Source organism: Silene latifolia, chromosome Y, assembly GCF_048544455.1.
Source record: "Silene latifolia isolate original U9 population chromosome Y, ASM4854445v1, whole genome shotgun sequence".
Taxonomy (NCBI): Eukaryota; Viridiplantae; Streptophyta; class Magnoliopsida; order Caryophyllales; family Caryophyllaceae; genus Silene; species Silene latifolia.
In genome coordinates this window covers 379,800,783-379,820,837 of record NC_133538.1, presented here as the reverse complement: position 1 = coordinate 379,820,837, position 20,055 = coordinate 379,800,783, and the positions used below count along the sequence as shown (strand labels likewise).

The 20,055-nt window shown below is 41.3% G+C and overlaps 1 protein-coding gene across 1 annotated transcript; it reads right to left on the bottom strand.

Moving 5' to 3' along the window:
* Positions 1-4,196: 4,196 nt before the first annotated feature.
* Positions 4,197-5,182, bottom strand: LOC141631933 (uncharacterized). Its single transcript, XM_074444538.1, has 2 exons — positions 5,069-5,182; positions 4,197-4,796 (listed from the first exon to the last, which is right to left on the bottom strand). The coding sequence occupies exons 1-2, from the start codon at positions 5,180-5,182 to the stop codon at positions 4,197-4,199; spliced, it is 714 nt and encodes a 237-aa protein (XP_074300639.1).
* Positions 5,183-20,055: the final 14,873 nt, after the last annotated feature.

The window sequence follows — 20,055 nt, the reverse complement described above, 5'->3', positions numbered from 1 at the left end:
ATATACCATGGAATTACTTGCTTGGAGTGGTGGCTCTTGGTTGAAGGGTTGGTTGGCAATTGGAAGAGAAAAGCCATATCCTTGATCTCTAAAGTTGGAAGTTTGGTTGTTCCCTTGGTACCCTTGGTTAAATCCGTGATTTTGCCCTTGGTTGTACCTTTGCTTATTGTTGTACCCTTGATAGTTGTTGTTGAAACATTGATTTTGGCTTTGATTGTATCCTTGGTTGAACCCTTGACCAAACCCTTGGTTGGCTTGGTTTCCTTGGTAAAAGTTTTGATTACCTTAGTTCCCTTGGTTACCCCCATATTCTTGGTATGCTTGAGGTTGGTTGGCAAAGCTTTGGTTGGATCCTTGGTTCCCTTGGTTACCCCCATATTCTTTACTTGTTGTTTGGTTGTTTGTGTAGTTTGCTTGTTTCTTGTAGATTGAGTGTGATTTTTGCCTTACCTTAGTGTGTAAAAGCACTAGGAGTCTTACAGTTTATCAAGTTGCATGCCTAGGAGGAACCACCAAGCTTTGCTCTTTGACTCCGATCACGAAAGGTTTTTTAGAGCCTTAAGGACTAGGACCATTGCAAGGGTTAGAACCTCTTCTAAATCTACTTTGAACCAACCAAATTCACCCACCCAACCTCTCATTGAAGACGCACCACCACAACAACCAAACAACATCATTGATCCTCCACTAGATAACCCATTTTACAATCTCCAAGTCCCAAACACACCACCTCCATATATACCAATTCCACAACCACAAATGACGGCTTTACGTGACCATAACCGCCCCAACCACAATGACGCTTGCAATCCAATTAACTTTGGAACCTTGGCCCCAAACAACTTTGAAATGTATCCCGTTCAAGTTGGCCTAATTGAGAAGGATAATTTCGGTGGGCACATTGATCAAGATGAACATGCCCATCTTAGAAAGTTCAAAAACAAGGTTGCCATGATGAAATGGAATAGAGTTTTCGAGGATACATTGAGGATTATGTTGTTTTTAGTTTCTTTAAGAGATAAGGCGGATAGGTGTTGAATGTTCATGCACCAAATACTTTCACAACTTGGGATGACTTGGCCAAAGCATTCCTTCCCAAGTATTATCCTTCTTCAAAGACCAATATGCTCCGGAATGAGATCCATAAATTCTAAAAAGAAGATGGGGTGTCCTTGGGTTAAGCATGAGTATCGAAACCCGACAGCAACCTCTCTCGAGCTCCATCCATAGACGACCACAACTCACCACCGCAAACCAACAACCACCACGATTGTCTCATCACTGAGCTTGACATCAATTATTGCCATTGACTTGATCTCCTTCACTGCGCATCTCCTCTGATCTGTTTTCATCATCACCACCATGTCACCTCCATCTCATAGACGCGACATCACCAGACCATGACTCCAACCCACTACCGCTTGTTGTCACTCGACCCATTTTTAACCACCATCAATCATCATGGTTTGGTGATGTTTGTATTCGATCGACTCAATTGTTTCGGTTCTGGGCTGAGTATAAAAAGGATGAAGAAATTAGAGTTTGAAAATTTTGTCCCTCACTAATTGACCTGGCACTTGTCTTATTCGGGGTGTCGTTTCATTTTATGGAGAATGTCGTTTGCTTGCTTTCCCTTTCCATATAAAAAGAAATGAAATCAGATTAGAAAAAGACCTCACAACTTAGACCCAACATTTGGTAGGTAGAAAAACAATAGGAGTAGTTTTAGAAAACACATCTCATTTCTCTCTTTATTTTGGTTTAATTAGAAATTAATTTAGTTCTTTAATCCATTCCAAGTTCTAATCTTTTGCAATTGTTCTTCAAGATCTAGCATTTCCATACTCAATTTAATCCATAATTGGTATAACTTTTCATCCTTTCTGTTTCATTGTTTTTATTATAATTTATGTTCTTGTCAATTTTAGTTGGTAATTTCCTTATAGTTTTTATCTTTGTTAATTTACTTAAATTTATGTTCATGTTATTGTTATTTGTTAGTTTAATTAGTGTAGTTCTTATCATTATTAGTTTAGTGTCTTACTAATTCAAGTTATCTTCTTTACAATTTTAATTATGTTTAGCATGGTTAGTATTGTGTTATTTGTGTTGTTTGTGTTAACCATGTGGGAGTAGACTAAACTAGGGTTAAAGGGGAAGCTCTTGTGGATTAATGGGTTGGATTTGAGTTGTACTTGAATGCTAAATATTTGTGGGTAACATGTCTTTAATCTCATGCATACAAGTGTTTGTAGAAATGCTTAAGTGAGAATTTGAGTCTTCTACTCTCCTTATTGGCTACCCTTTGAAGCGAGAGCTTGGGATTGGTTAGTAGATTGCTTGTTTTTATTAGGAATCGATCTAAAAAAAGGGCGAGGGCTCGCTAGATTCAACCTAAGGGATCTCTTAGACCGAGAGGTCAAGACTCTCCCTAGACAACTACCCATATTCTTATGCTTCTTTTGGTATTGTTTATAGTTGAATGTTGGCCTTTTATCTTGTGCTTTGAACATGCGTGGGATTGCTTGAGCGAGAGTTTGGCTCTCCTTGTGTTTAGTTTGACTTGCTTGCGGCGAGAGTCGGGCTTAGTTGGACCGTACTAGATAGGTAGGTTAGGGTTAGTTATGGCGAGTTCAACTAGACTTGACCCAAGGACCGTTTCATATCAAGAGATAGGGACACACCTAGACTTCACCCTCTGTTATAACCTTTATATTGACTTGGACTCGACCCCTCCTACTTGGGTGACCCCGACACCCTAGTATTTCTCCTCATTGTGCTTACCTTGCTTGTTCATTTATTTTATGTTCTTATCTTAGATATTTAGCATATATAACTACTTCAATCTTATTGACCGACTAGACTAAAACGAAGACCGAGACTTATAAACATTTCTAACACACCATATATGTGGATCGACCTCCTTACCCTTCTACATTCATTAGTTTGGTATTGAGTTTATAAATATTGTTTGCATATCGAGGAGTACGACAAACTCGGTATCATTATCTCATGGGGTTCCAGAGCAATCTTTGACCTAGGAAGCCACAGAACTCGTAACTCAAATAGCAATTTCTTTAAAGTAAAAAGAGACTTAACAGAACTAAAAAAAAAAGTTGCAAATGCAAAAACACTAGGAATAAGCAATTGGTAGTATGCCTACTACCGTTTTTTTAACTAGCTCTGTATACGAAACTCCACGCGTTATTAAATGTGATACTTCTTCAGGTGGAGTATGTTGAATGGTTTGCTTATTAGTTAACCTTCCATGGTCATTAACCTGTACGCACCATGGCCAACAACTCCTTCCACCTGGTATGGACCTTCCCATTTATGGGCAAACTTTCCAGCTTTGTGGTTCTTGGTGTTTTGGAAAACCTTTCGGAGAACCAGGTCTCCTACCTCCAGGGACCTGATTTTTACATTCTTGTTGTAACTTCTGGCGACTGACTGCTTGTAGGAGGCTAGGCGTATCTGAGCACTTGTTCCTAATTCGTCTATTGTATCCAGGCTCCTCATCATCTCCGTCTGGTTCAGTTCCCCTGTCATGCATCCATACCTGTGGGTGGGAACTAGATCCTCCGACGGTATTACTACATCTAATCCAAATACTAGGCTGAAGGGTGTTTGGCATGTTGTCGTCTTTGGGGTAGTCCTGTCTGACCACAATACCAGAGGTAATTCGTCTGCCCATTTTCCTCCTAACTCCTCTAGCCTTTTCCTTAGATTTTCAACAATAATTTTTTTACTTGAGTCAGCTTGTCCATTGGACTGCAGGTTTCTAGGTGCTGACTTTTTCAGTGAAATATTCCACCTAGCACAGAATCTTTCAGAGGTTTCTGATACGAACAGTGATCCGTTGTCACATATGATTTCTGATGGGATTCCAAACCTTCAGAGTATGTTTTGTTTGATAAAAAAGATCACCTGCTTATCTTTTACCTCAGTGAATGCTTCAGCTTCTATCCATTTGGAGAAGTAGTCTGTCATTGCCAGCATGTATAGCCTGTTTCCTGGTGCCCTGTGTAGTGGACCCACTATATGTATTCCCCATGTCATGAATGGCCATGGCGAGATGACTGGATGCAGGGGTTCTGCAGGCTGATGTATCATTGGTGCTGATCTCTGGCAGGCGTCGCATTTTTTTACGTTCTCTATTGCATCTGCACGCATTGTGGGCCAGAAGTAGCCTTATCTTAGAGCCTTGTTTGACAAACTCCTGCCTCTGTATGGTTTCCGCATTCGCCACTATGGATGGCATGCAACACAGTCTGTGCCTCTGTCTTATCCAGGCACATCAAGTAGGGTTCGGTTAGAAACTTCTTGAAAAGTACGTTATCAACTAGTACAAATCTAGAGGCTTTCATTTTGAAACCCCTTACCCCCATTTTGTCTGCTGGCAGTTTGTCTTCCACTAGCCACTCTATGTAGGGTTTGCGCCAATCTGTGTCAGCCTGCTGCTCGTCTGTGTTCATCGGTATCCCTGCCCCATTTACCTGTTCTGCGTTCTGCTGTTCTTCCAGCTCTTCTCTATCTCCTTCTTCCAGGTTCTGGATGGTTGGTTCTAGAACATGTACGATTGGTATGTTGGACAGTTCCATTGGTTTGAATGTTGCCCCCAGGGTTGTTAGTGTATCAGCTTCCACATTCTGGTCCCTGGGGACCTGGACGATTTTGAAGTCCTCGAATTTCTGTTTCAGCCGCTTGGCTACCTTGAGGCAGGCTATCATCTTGGAGTCCTTGGCTGTATAAGAATCATTCACATGGTTTACTATTGACAGAGAGACACTGTATACCTACAGGCGCCTGAGTTTTAGATCCAAAGCCATATGCAGCCCTAGTATCAGGGCTTCATACTCTGCCTCGTTATTTGTTTCTTTGAATTCACATCAGACTGCCTGCACTATCAGGTCCCCTTCTGGGGATCGCAACACCAGAACCACTCTTTGCCCCTTTGATTTGAGGCTCCGTTTGTGTGCAACGTACAAGTTTCTCCTCTCCGCCCTTCTTCCAAGTTCAATATCTCTTTCTCAGCCAGATTTTAGATGGCTGGGCTGAAGTCGGATACGAAGTCAGCCAATGCCTGCAATTTTATCGCAGTTCGTGGATCATACTGGATGCCGTATCCGCTAAGATTTACAGACCATTTTGACATACGTCCTGATAACTCAGGCTTCCTCATTATTGACTTTAGGGGGTAGTTAGTCACTACATGTATAACACGAGACTCGAAATAGGGGCGCAGTTTATAAGATGCAGTGACAAGTGCTAATACCAGTTTTTCTAGAGATCTGTACCTGATCTCTGCAGGTAGCAGAGACTTGCTTACGTACTAAACAGGCTGCTACACTTTGTCCTGTTCCTTTAGTAAAACTGCGCTGACTGCTACCTCTATGACGGATAGGTACAGAAATAGAGGTTTTTCTTGCTCCGGTTTCAACAGTAATGGTGGAGAGCTCAGGTATCCTTTCAGCTCCCTGAATGCTTTTTCATGTTCCTCAGTCCATTCAAATTTTTGGCTCTTTCTTAGAATATCGTAGAACAGCCGACACCTGTCTAAAGATTTGGAGATGAATCTACTTAAAGCTGCCATCTTCCCTACCAACCGTTGGACGTCTTTGGGCCTCTCTGGTGATTCCAGCTGGAGTACTGCTTTTATCTGCTCTGTGCTGGCTTCTATTCCTCTTTGTGTCACAATGGACCCCACGAATTTTCCCGATGATACCTTGAAGGTGCATTTGGATGGGTTTAGCTTCATCTTGTATTCTTTTAGGGTGTTAAAGGTGTCTGCCAGGTGCTCCATGTGCTTATCAGCTTCCCTTGACTTTACCACCATGTCGTCAATGTATACTTCCATTGTTTGCCCTATTTGCCTTTTGAACATTCTATTCACGAACCTTTGGTAGGTTGATCCTGCATTCTTTAGCCCAAAGGGCATCACATTGTAACAGTAGATTCCCCTTTCTGACATGAATGTTGTCTTCTCCTGGTCTCCCGGATCCATCTTGATTGATTGTAGTCACTCCAGGCGTCCAGGAATGTTAGCATCTCATGTCCTACTATAACATCAACCATGGCATCAATGTGTGGTAGTAGAAAAGGATCTTTTGGCCATGCTTTGTTTAGGTGCGTGAAGTCTACACAGACTCTCCACTTTCCATTATTTTTGGGAACTACCACCACGTTTGATAGCCACTCTGGGTACTTGACTTCTCTTATCTTGCCTGCTGCCAGCAGATTGCCTACTTCTTGGCTGATAACCTGATTTCTTTCAGGTGCGAATTTCCGTCTCCTCTATTGGACCAGCTGACATTTTGGGTCTACGCTTAGCTTGTGTGTTATTATGAATGGATCTATCCCTACCATGTCATCGTGGGACCAAGCAAAGCAGTCCATATTAGCTTTAACGAAATAAACCAGCTGCTGTCTGATGTTACATGTGCATTCAACCCCTACCAGCACTGCTCTCTCTGGGTGCAGCTTGTCTAGGCTAACTTTATCTAGCTCCTCTGCACGAGGCTCAATGTAGTCAACGTAGATGTACTGTTTCTGTAATTTCTATACCGAGGGATTAGCTGTGCATTTCAGTGCCTTTTTGTAGCACCCTCTGGCTTCTTTCTGATCTCCCCATATTTCCTCTACTCCCGAAGGTGTGGGGAACTTCACACACTGGTGGTATGTGGAGGGGATTGCCTTCATAAGGTGTAACTATGGCCTTCCCAGGATGACGTTATAAGTTGAAGGCCCATCAATGACTAAGTACTTTACTTGCTTGTTGACTCCTCCTGCATAGGTTGGGATTACAATTTCTCCAAGTGAATGTGTTGTCTGTCCACTGAACCCCACCAGCGGAATAGTCTTCTTCTGCAGGTGCCTCTCGCTGAATCCCATATTTCTTATGGTTTCCACCATGACCAAGTTGACTGAGCTCCCTATATCTAGTAAAACCTTCTTTACTGTACAGTTTGCAATGAAGAGTGTTATGATAAGTGCATCGTGATACTCTTGGTTATCATGGATGTCTACTTCATCAAAGGTAATAGCTGGAAGGCTGCTATGAGTGACCCTGCAGGAGGAGTGTAACACCCCCATACACCAAAGTGCCTTACCAAGACCTCCTTAACATATGTAGATGTTACCATCTCGGTTGTCCGAGGTACAATGTATCAAAAGTGACCATAAAGAAATATACTATAAAGTTCAACTGTTTAAAGTGCGTACACCTTAAAAACCTAAACCAAACATACAATAAAAATTGTCTCAAACCAAACCAACTAGAAAAGAAACTGCTATAGGAGAACAGGGGAAGACTAAACTCAAGACTAGTGATGACTTCATCCCAGCCAGATCCCGCGAGCTATCCATATGGTTACCTGCTAAACAATTGTTCACCATCCTCGAATGGATCACCATAGTTTTCAAAACATTTAACGGGACCAGTTACTGAATAATAAAAATAAGCAATACAACAACATCCAATTACATAAACACATTCCTCCAACTCCAGATCACCACCAATCACCTCTTTACACACTAAAGTGTGAAGACCTGCCAGAATACCCATCGCAACAGATATTCCACTTCACCAGTAGGGACCACAGCCGTACCATCTAAGCCCCGCTCAAAACCGTAGAGCGAATAACCCTATAACCATTAATGTTAACATCTCCCTTGTGACGGGAACCACAAGGGGCAAATCAAGGGCGTGAATCCATTCCCGCAAATGACTCCACTCAGCCGAGGGCGCACCTCGCGAACCATATACAACTGGCAGCCAAAACCACAATACTGGAAATCATGCTATTACCAAGAAATACAATTATAACCACAATGATAACCATGTAATTCATCCATCACATTAACTTAAATCAATTATACAGTAACCGAGTATGGAAAACCGTACCTTTTCGCAATCCGCTATAACTGCAGCCAAACATACCATTGTACAAGAGTACCACATCCTCACCTACAACAATAATCAACAACTATACATCATAATCCGATTTCTACCCAAAGCCCCCAAATCATTCAATTAGGGTTAGACCAAACTTAACGATTCAACATAAAAACAACATAAGGAACTTACCCAAATACCAAAGATTGCAAAGGTGTAAAAATCCCCAAAATTTATGAACCCTAGCTTTAGATTTGATCGTAAAATGTGGAGAGGTTGAACGTCGTTGAAGTTTTGTGAAACCCTTTGAGAATAAAATGTAGAATGAAAAGAAACTGACGAAATAACCTTTAAATACCTCTTCCACTTTTACTATCAAACCGCGACAAAAACCTGTAAATAAACCGATGCTCGATCGAGTAACTCACGTACTCGATCGAGTACACCCTACTCGATCGATTTGCTGCCACTCGATCGAGTACACTAAGATTAGAACGTACTCCAGAACCCACATACAACCTACTCGATAGAGTGCCCCCTACTCGATAGAGTACCCTAAGACCAGAATACCCGAGGTATTACAGTCTTCCCTCCTTAAAAATGAACTTTGTCCCCGAATTTCAAACCCAACCTATAAAACATGTACACCTAACACTAATTCCACCAACTTCGCCTACCTCCACAACGCGGCTCATGATATCGTATCAACTATAGCATAGCCTCTCGACACCAACTACATAACACTATCTCCACAAATGCCGCTAACTCCGTCTCACTAACACATTATCCATTAGCAAATCCAATATCAAGACAATCCACCAAGCGAGATCAACCACCAAACGGAATGTTACATTCTACCACCCTTAAAATGAACTTCGTCCTCGAAGTTTACTCATACTCATAATCGGCATACTACTACAAGAAGTGCCATTACCTTTAATAAAATAAACCCCAACATAAATCCATCCTTTATTCTACACCAAGGCTCAAACTTACAAATATACTACAACATGCACAACCATCAAACTCTCTTTGTCACATCCTACTTCTCTTAAGATAAATGTTACATCCTCGTAACCCACTAATATTAGATCCTTAGCTATTTTTTTTCCCTTATCCTCATCTTATGTCACCTATCACCGACTATAACTTCAACACCGACAACCATCCCATATCCAAGGCTCTCTCTCCGTAACAGCTCTCGTGCCTCCAATTATTCTGCACTCCATCTAACCCATACCATAAAATCCTCACCATAACCACTACTCCAACTCTTCAACATTACCGCAAAACGACATACTTCTTTATACATGCACTTATCTCCACAATCATAACTCACGATCCACAATTGTTACACACACTCACACTAGATCCTCAAGTTCTTTTCTTTTATTACCGCAAAACTCACCCATAACTTAACATGATACTAAGTCCCAACACTCCGTACCTACTGTCCCGATAAAAAGGTTATAAACCACCTGTAATTTCCAGTTCAGTACAACACATGTTCCACATATCACTTGCCCCTACTATGTAAACCAATACCTCCTCTATAAAAAAAATCAAAAGTACTCCAACAACCTCTCACAATTGTGTCCCTTTAACAGAATATCACTATACCATGACAACAACGGAAACATACGCAACTCTCTCCCATATAATACTCTACCCTCACTCCCAAGCCGAAACTGGTAAGAAACATCAATAAACAAAACAACAGTCTATATGTCCAAACCGAAACTCACAGGACACAGTAGTAAACAAAACAACAATCTATATAACTGATATACACTTTCGAAAGTTCATCTCATAAGTATCCCACCTGCTCCACCACAACCGATGACGGCATCGACGGCCACCAACAGTCGCACCGCAGCGCAAAAGTACCCGCATCGCAACACGGAGTACCATGCCTGGATCGCACCCGGAACACAACAACCACATTACCACAAAACCAGACTCTCGACACAACAATCATCTCATGACTCCTCCAACCACCATTATCCTTTCCGAATACCGTCCTATTAGTTTAACATACACAACATATAACACGGAACACTCAGATAACAAACTTTATGACTATCACACTATACCACTACTCGTGAGGTCAGAACCTCACACAAACACCTACACACATCATAGACCCATAATCGAATCTAACTAGCCAATCCTGATCACGTAAGTTACCACCTGATAAAGGTTACCTCTCGCCCGAGCTTAACTCGTAAGCCCCTCATAACACATTCTCCCATTCGCGTAACCATACCATTAATATCCAACTACTAGCAGACGCCTCCTATATCCACATCTCATACTCTCTCGCAACCATAATATACCAATCCGGCCTCCACAAAATCAACCTCTCTAGGACGGCTATCTTCTCTATTTAACGTCATCCTTAACTACTAGTAATAACATCACGACACCACCATCTTTCGTATAACAAATCTCTTACACTCAGCTCTAAACATAATATTTCATTTCTATTTCGGTTAACATCCCAATTTAAAAACAACACATCAGTCAGCAAAATTTACCTCAGCATTCATTCCAATTCTGTCCTTAATTGTATCGTCGCCTAACTCACCACCAAAATCTCATATCGTACAAATACTCTACCCACTTTTCACTCCCCTTAATTCCTCGAAACTTATGACTAACATGTCGTCCTGAAATTCCTATATAACTGTTAGGCCCTGTTTAGCCTGGTCTGACTCCAGCCTAGCCTGACCTTAATAGTCTGACTGAAGTAACCTAGGACCGGACAAGTCTGACTACTATTCAACTATTGAAGAATATTATAGCAAGAAGGCAACTAAATCCTGGAAGAAAAGCCTGATGGTGAGTGCAGAATAGCCTGGCACGACACCTAGGCAAATTTTGGATTAAGAAGAAGAACAAGAAATACAGTTATACAAACTAAATGGCCACGTCCTATTCTCAAGGAAGACCAAGTCCAACCATAAGAGCCTATCATCTATGAATCAAGACGGAAAAGAGGAGAAAAAGCTAAGGATTCGTTGAAGGAAGATTAAGTCAAGCGGATTAATAGGGAGCATGCCCTATTAATCCGGCAACAACTCCTACATTTGGGGAGATCGTTGATCATTGTAACGTTAATAATAAGAACGTTAATAGAGAAAGAGGGCTATATATAGCATTTGTAAACAGATAATGAGGGAGATACTGACTCTTGAATCATTCTACTTTTTTTCTATCTTTCTTTGTTCAGGATATATCCGATCTTAAATATAAATTTGTACTCAATTCGTCCATATAATATAAGCAATATTCTCCATACTTAAGTCTTTTTCTTATTATTTATTCTTTAATCTCTACCAAATACGTAGAACTAGATACCCAAATTATTCTCTAATCGGGCGGATCCGTTCGGAAAATCTGCTAAAACAATTGGCGCCACCGTGGGGCATCTAGTTCTTCAACCAATAAAATTCCCTTTATCATTTTTCATTTAATATTCACACACAAAAATGGTGGAACTCACCATGAGAACAACAATTAGCGGCTGCCCTGGCCAAGATCAAAGAATTGGAGACAATCCAAGAGAAGGCACCCAATCGAATAAATCAATAGGTGAAAGAATCTGAGTCTAGCCTGAGGAAAAAATTGGAAAATCGGGCTTCGGGCTCCAAGACCAGATTCGAACCAGGAACCCCATTCTCATCTATTATCAAAAACATTGACTTTTCTAATTTTGGAACCCCGGAGAAGGATACATTATCCGGTACCCCAACCATTCCCAATGATGAAACAAACAAAAGCGAAGCAAAGCAATAATGATGGCTATGCTTCAGAAATCGAAAAAAACTCCACAACAAAATAGAAAATATATGGAGTGCCGGACCGTGGTGAAGTAGAAGTTGATGACTTTGCAGATTCACCCTTTGCGGATGAAATTGCAAAGATTGATCTCCCAAGAAATTTCTTTGTTCCATCCATGAGAACTTATGATGGAACCTCGATTCACAAAATCATGTTGCCATATTTAAACGAGAAAATGTTGGTGCCTCAATACCCAGTGAACTCGTGCAAGTCCGCATGTGCAAGGGCTTTGGTACAACCCGGACCGAGAGCGACATTACGGTGGTTCATCAATCTCCCAAATGGAGGTATCAAGAATTTTGCGAATTAATCAATGCCTTCAATCAACAATTCGCGAGCAAAGCAGAGATATGGCTAAGAGACCCAAAGAACTGTTCAGGGTAAAGCAACTTCGGAAGAATCTCTCAAAGAATTTCGGCCGATTTGTCAAATAAAAGGTGGCCATTCCCGGTGTAATGAAGAAACAATGGTGGAAGCCTTCAGGCAAGGAGTCCCGCTTGACGGTGACATCTATGCGGACATGACCAAGAAAGCATGCCCAACCTTTGCCTTTGTTCGGTCCATCGCCTTAGAGCATGTCGATTAGAAGAAGATCTCAACTTGAACGAACTCATCCGGTGGAAAGCAAGTCTATGGACACACTAACAGGAAAAGCTCCTACCAGAAAGGAGGCAACCCCGGATCAGCACCCTATTCCAGGCCCGAAAGATCTGAAGTCAACATGGCACAAGAACACAAAGGTAACCTTTCTAGCTTACCAACTATTCCTGAATATAACTTCTCTATTAATCTGCGCAGGATTAATTAAACGCTGGAAAGCTCGGGAGATACAAATCGGATGGCCCAAGAAATCGACAATCCCGGGAAAGACCCAACGAGATGGTGTGACTTCCATCGGACATCGGACACACCACAGAAGAATGCATCCGGCTCGGGGAAACAGGTGGCGTATCTCCTCAAGAAAGGCTTCTTGAAGGATTTAATCCAACAGCCAAAGAACAAAGATGAAGGACAAAATAAGAGAGATCCAGAAACAAGCAGAGACCCTCCTCCTCCTCCCCATCTATGAAGTCAAATTCATAAATGGAGGATCAAAAATCGTGGTCCGACAGCTCATTTGCCAAAAGAATATCCAGGGAATCCGGACTTCAACCTTCTTCCAGGCCCAAGTCATTGCCCGCTATTACCTTTGATGACTCGGACTTTGGGAATATCAGATCTACACCATGACACCTGGTAATCACCATGCAAATTGGCACGACAAAGGTATCAAGAATCCGATAGACGGAGGCGTTCAATCAACCTGGTGATGCTTGACGTCCTTAAAGCTATGAAGATAGACGAAGGAAAGATCATCAAGAAATCCAGCGTCCTGGTTGGATTGGTGGAGAAACGAAGAACACCTTGGGAGAAATCACCTGCCAACCTATGTGGAAGGCGTGGCTTCATATGAAAGATTTGGAGTAATGGATTGCCTATCCTCGTATAATGTAATCCTGGCAGACCATGGATCCACAATGTCAAAGCAATCCCATCAACATACCATCAATGTGTGAAAATTCCAACGAGAATGGGGATAACCACCATCGAGAGGAGAAAGAGAACGGCTCTCGGGAATGTTACACTCGGGCTTTGAAACCCTCAAAGTCGGGTAAGTCCTTGCATAGCAATTAAAGTCACCCGCCATGGAAGAATATGTAGCACAATCACGGATGGAAACAGGAAAAGTCATATTAGACCCAGAATTCCCTAACAGGAAAGTACTTGTAGGGTCGGATGCACCGACTCAATCGGACCAAATCGGTCACTTTCTCAAAACTAAAATGTCTTGTTTTGTTTGGTCACATTTTGATATGACTGGTATAGATGTTGATGTTATTACTCATAAGTTAAATATTGACAAATCCTTTAAGCCTGTACAGCAAAAGAGAAGAAAATTCGCAGCAGAGAGGCATGAAATCATCAACCAAGAAGTTGACAAGCTCTTGGACATGAGAATGATCGGGGAAGTAATGTACCGACCGGCTTGCAAACGTAGTAGTCGTCCAAAAGAAAAATGGCAAATGGAGAGTCTGTCTAGACTACACCGACTTAAACAAAGCCTGCCCAAAAGATCCATTTCCCCTGCCACACATCGATGCAATGGTAGATGCCACTGCAGGCCACGAAATGTTAACATTCATGGATGCCTCGGTAGATTCAATCGAGATAAAAATGCATCCAAAGCAGACCAGGAAAGCACAACTTTCATCACTGAAAGAGGTATATATTGTTATCTTTGCTATGCCCTTTGGATTAAAAATGCGGTGCAACCTACCAAAGGCTAGTCAACATGATGTTCAAAGACCAGATAGGAGACACCATGGAAGTCTATATAGATGACATGGTAGTCAAGTAAAAAAAGGCAGAAGACCACGTCAAAGACCTGGAAGTAGCCTTTCAAATACTGGAAAAATTCAATATGAAGCTCAACCCACAAAAATGCCACTTCGGAGTCTCAGCAGGCAAATTCCTGGGCTACATGGTGACAAAAAGAGGAATAGAAGCCAGCCCTGAACAGATCAAAGCTATTCTGGAGCTAGAACCACCAAAGACAGTCAAAGACATACAAAAGCTGACTGGAAGAATAGCGGCCCTGAACAGGTTCATTTCAAGATCATTATAGAGGTGCAAATCATTCTATAACCTGTTAAGGAAGAACAAGGACTTTCAATGGACCCCTGATCATCAGACCGCCTTTGAAGACCTAAAGATATATCTATCCTCTCCTCCCCTGCTGGCAAAACCAATCAAAGATGAGCCCCGACAGTATGCTCGATCCACAAATCTTTGTCGGTGCGCAGTCTTGGTCAAAGAAGCAGACGGACAACAAAGACCCTGCCGTCTATTATGTAAGTAAAAGTCTACTGGATGCAGAGATCAGGTATGGCCTGCTTGAAAAATATGTTTTAGCTTTAATCATGAGTTGCACAAAATTAAGACCATACTTTGAAAGCCACCCTATAATAGTCAGAACCAATCTTCCTATCAAATCTGTACTTAGGAAGCCGTAATTATCCATTTAATGTGTAAATGGTCAAGACAAACTAAGCACATACAACATAACATTTGAACCAAGAACAACAATTAAGTCACAAGCACTAGGAGACTTTGTGGCTGATTTTAGTCCGACCCTAGAACCCGACCTAATAAAAGAAGTAAATAAACGACCGGCGACCAGGCGGACCTAGAATGGACCCTATTTATCGACGGTGCAAAAGCCAACATGAGGGGCACAGGCCGGGGGTAGTACTAAAATCGCCACGGGGGGATAAGATAGTACAGGCTATAAGCTGTGCATTTGAAGCCACCAACAATGAAGCAGAATACGAAGCCCTAATAGCTGGATTAAAAGTATGTATTGACCTTGGTGTACAAAACCTAAAGGTACGTACTGATTCTCTCCTTATTTCAAACCAAGTAAATGGGATATATACAGCTAAAGATTCAAAGATGATGCTTTATTTGGATGTTGTTCAAATCTTAAAATCAAAATTTCGCAATTTTAATATTGACCAAATTCCCAGGGACTTGAATACCCAGGCCGATGCTCTAGCCGGCCTAGGATCCAACTTCAGTCCCCTAGACTTCGACAAAATACCCATCGTACATTGACTAGAACCTGCAATAAATAAACAAAATGAAAGCTTCCCAATTTATATTACCAATTCTTGGACAAAACCCTACTACGACTGGCTACAACAGGGAATCCTTCCCCTAAATAAGCAAGATGCCAAAGCACTAAAAATAAAAGCTGCTTCATATACTATTATTGACAACGTGCTTTTTAAGAAATCGCAGGCCGGGCCGTACCTCAGATGCCTGGAACCACAAGAAGCTGAGCAGATATTATCAGAAATCCATGAAGGATACTGTGGAAATCATAAAGGTGGAAGAAGCCTGGCAAGCAAAGTACTCAGAACAGGTTATTATTGGCCTACCTTGAGAGCCGATTGCCTGGATTTTAGCTCTAAATGCAAAGCTTGTCAGATTCACGGACCATATATCCATCACCATCTTGAAGAACTACATTCCATATCTGCACCCTGGCCATTTATGAAGTGGGGCATGGATATAGTAGGAAAACTACCTCAAGCACCCGGATTTAAAGTTTTCATGCTAGCAATGACCGATTACTTCTCCAAGTGGATAGAAGCTGAATCATACAGGCAAGTCAAGGAGAAGGATGTCATAGCATTCATCAAACACAACATCATATGTAGATATGGCATCCCCTCTGAAATAGTATGCGACAATGGCACGCAATTTGTGGGAAAAAGAACAGCAGCCTTCTGTGCTCAATGGAACATCAATCTGGTAACATCAACACCAGGATATCCAAAAGCTAACGGTCAAGCAGAATCCAGTAATAAGTTGGTAATCAGCTGCATAAAGAAAAAGCTGGAAAGAAGAAAAGGCAGATGGGCTGAAGAACTCCCCCTGGTCCTTTGGGCTGACAGAACCACGCCTAAAACATTCACAGGCCAAACCCCCTACTCCTTGGTCTATGGATGTGAAGCAGTAATCCCGGCCGAGGTGGACATTCCATCAGCCAGATGCAGCCTGAACACAATAACAAGTAATATACCTCTAATGGAGGACAGCCTCGACTTAACAGAAGAGCTAAGAGATGCAGCCAGCATCAGATTAACAGCATATCAGCAAAGAGTTGCGAAAAGCTACAACAAGACTGTCAAAGCCAGGGTATTCAGGGTAGGAGACCTTGTCCTCAGGAAAGTCTTCCAAAACACAAAAGAAAAGAATGCTGACAAATTGGCCCCAACCTTGGGAAGGTCCCTATCTGATTGATTCAATAGTCGGCCAGGGAGCTTATAGATTACAAACCCTGGACGGCGAAATGATCCCAAGAGCTTGGAATATTGCACATTTAAAACTATTTCACATATAAAATATATCTCTCAATCCAGGTATAATTTTTTACCTTGACATTCCTTGCCTGAAAACTACATGTATGATACTTGCAAATTATATGAATAAATGCCGTATATGATTTCTTCAAATTATGTGCCCAAGTACTTATCTATGTTCTCATATTTACTTTTACCAAGTAGAATCTTCAATACTTCACTACTACAAATCCAGGCAACTACAACGCCCCTTTAACAACGAATATTCACGAAAATCACAATAAACGTTGTAGAATGCATGGCGCGAATTTTACTAAAATCAATTACAACGGGTATGGTTATAAAAACCGTTGTTATTATTTTTAACAACGGGTCACACATGAACAACCGTTGTTAATAATTTGGCGCAAAATTGGCGCAAAGTTAGTGAAAAGTAATAACAACGGTTATTTTTGAAACCCGTTGTTAAACCTTATTTAACAACGGGTGTTTACTACAACCGTTGTTAAAACATATTTCACAACGGTTGTTGTTTAATAACCGTTGTCAATACCTTCCATACTATAAACCACACAAACACAAGTCATTGCAGCCCACAAAACACAAACCTTAATACACAAACACAAACCCAAAGAGAGAACACAAACACAAACACAAAACACACACTTTCTCATCGTCTCTTTCTCTCTTTCTCATCGCCGCTTTATCTTCTCGCCGTCACTGTTGATTTCATCGTCTCTTTACGTACGTTCGTAATTATCGGTTTGTTTCATCGTCATTATTTTATTGTTCTAATTATTTCATTTCAATGTATGTGTTTTTATCGACCATTAGGTTCCGTTCAAAGATCTGCTAATTATTTCATTTCCATGTATGTGTTTCTAATTATTTCATTTCCATCTTCTTTGGCGTCCTTCAGTACGGATCGAGCATGTTTTAGCAGTTAGGGTTTGGAGAATATATTGAGATAATGGAAATGCATGTTAGTTGAGATAATGCAATGTATTTATACTAATGTGTGGGTTGAGTTGTTTTTTAATTAATATATATGTTAGGAAGTTGTGCCATATATGTTAGGAAGTTGTGCCATAATCAGATCTTGATGATGACTGATAGATCTATGGAGTTGAAAAAATGGAAGCAAATCAAACAAGCATAACTCAACACTTTAAAAATGATCATTTCATTTAATTTTAAACCAAATACATTACAGCAATTATCAGAAATCAAAAGATGTATAATAAGCCGGAACAACCCCGGTTAAGCGTAAAAAGCGCTTCTCAACCTGCCACCAATCACGCCACTCTGGTATACCGCTAACTTCCGGGTCATTGGCTTCATATTTTGCAATAACAGATTGAATATATGCAAGGACACGACTTGCATGTGGAGATAAGGTTGGAAGAGTACAACTCAACATATCTCTGGTCGCAGCCAAGTTCGAGTATCAGCCGACGAGGGTATGAAGATGATGATGATGATGAGGCTTTGTTGACAAGCCGGACTGCTTCACGCCTCTTAATCCAATAATTCCGTTGATGTTCAAGGGATGCTTTGATTAATGGGTGTTGATCGGCGGGAAGCCCGGCGAGAACCTTCCCATCATCTTCAATCGTTTGTGTAAGCCATTCTTCGTTGTTGATAAAATTAGGGTTCATTGCCATGTTGTTTCAATTAATGAATGTTAGTAAAGGATGCTTTAATATGTTGGTAAAGGATGCTTTAATATTTATAGCTAGTAATATTTAATTTTTTTTTTTTTTAATTTTTTAAGAACAAACAACAACGGTTATTTATAAATAACCCGTTGTTATAACTTTCCCCCCAAAATTGAGTCACACTTTCCACAACGGGTTTTTATACTTAAAACCGTTGTTAATATTTTTAACAACGGTTTCCTTAAAAAAACCAACCGTTGTTAAAACCTTTTACAACGGACGCTTTAACAACGTCCGCTTTTTTATATAACAACGGTTTTTGACCGTTGTTATAGGTTGTATCTGTAGTAGTGCTTGTTTTACATATTGCATTTTATTTAAAACAAATCATAAAGATTGGGGGCCACCCCCACCAAATATCCAACTGATATCCAAATTTCAGTTGCAAAACAGGCCTTTAAATATTGAGCTCCACTTAAACATACAAATCTGGAAAACTCCTTCCTGACTTGTATAACATAGATGGGTCATAAGCCCTCCAGACAGGCAGGGGACGTAAGCCCTCCAGACAGGCAACAACCCCACCCATAACAAACAATAAAAATAAGGACTGGCCAGATCCAGCACAAAAACTGGCCCGATCTAGTCAAAAAACTGGCCAGATCCAGTACACATCCAACATTACAAAAGTACCTTGTCAAAACACAAAAAGAAACAAACACAAACCAAATATTTATTCATCCAAAATAATTGGCCTTACCACACACCTAATAATCATCCATTCCAGGGACATCCCCCCTGGATGGGCCAAAAAAAAATAATTTTCCTAAATATTCATTCCAGGGACATTCCCCTTGGATAGACCAAAACCTAAAAGAAAAACAAAACTAAGTTATCTTTGAGCCAGTGACCGACTCACAACCATCCGCCATTTCCTGGTCATCAGACTTTGCCTTGGAAGGAGGAGAATCCACTTCTTCTTCTTGACCCATATTGGCCAAATCAGGATACTGAGCGTCCAAAGCTATCTCATCCCAGTCCGGATTCCAATTAGCCCGGTCGGATTCCGGATCCCTCATAGCATCAACCCGGCCTTTCCCGAAGAAGTACTGAGCAACATCAGCCAACCGTGCCTCCACCAATTCCTTTTCAGCAGCAAGCTCCTCATTTTTTCTCAACTGATCTTGCATTGCCTGCTTCTCAGCCTCCAACTCTTGCCTGACAACCTTCTCAGCATTTTTTGCGGCCACCTCATAAACTATAGCAGCCCTAGTTGCCTCTCTAGCTGCCCCCAGCTGGGATTGAAGTACTACCTCATTACTCCTGGATGTATGCAGGTCACGGTTAAAGTTATCCAGTTTTTCCTCCAAACTAGTAACCCTGGCCTGGGCATCCCTGAGCTGACAAGCAGTAGCCAACCCGGCATCCAATCCCTACATATATATAAAATCAATCAGTCAAGTACAAGGCAAAACAAAAAGCACATGAACAATTAAAAATATCCCTTTACAACTAACCTCCCTAGCCTAGGAAGCAAGTTCAGCAGCCTTTGTTACAAGAGAAGTCAGAATAGAAACCACTCTGGTAGACGACTCAAGGGTACTAGCAGACAAGAGCTGGCCGCTCATTTTTGCAGAAAACTCATCTATCCGTGCCCGGGCATCATCCATGTCATCAATCCTAGCAGGCACTTGCCTTATACTCCTGATTGGCTGAGCCTGGATAGGCTCTTTCTCTCCCTCCTACTCTTCCA

Coding starts and splice junctions, on each gene's coding strand:
- LOC141631933 (XM_074444538.1), bottom strand. CDS start 5,182: ATGAGGAAGCCTGAGTTATCAGGACGTATGTCAAAATGGTCTGTAAAT. Junction 4,797..5,068: donor TGCAGGCATTGGCTGACTTC/GTATCCGACTTC, acceptor AGGCGCCTGTAG/GTATACAGTGTCTCTCTGTC.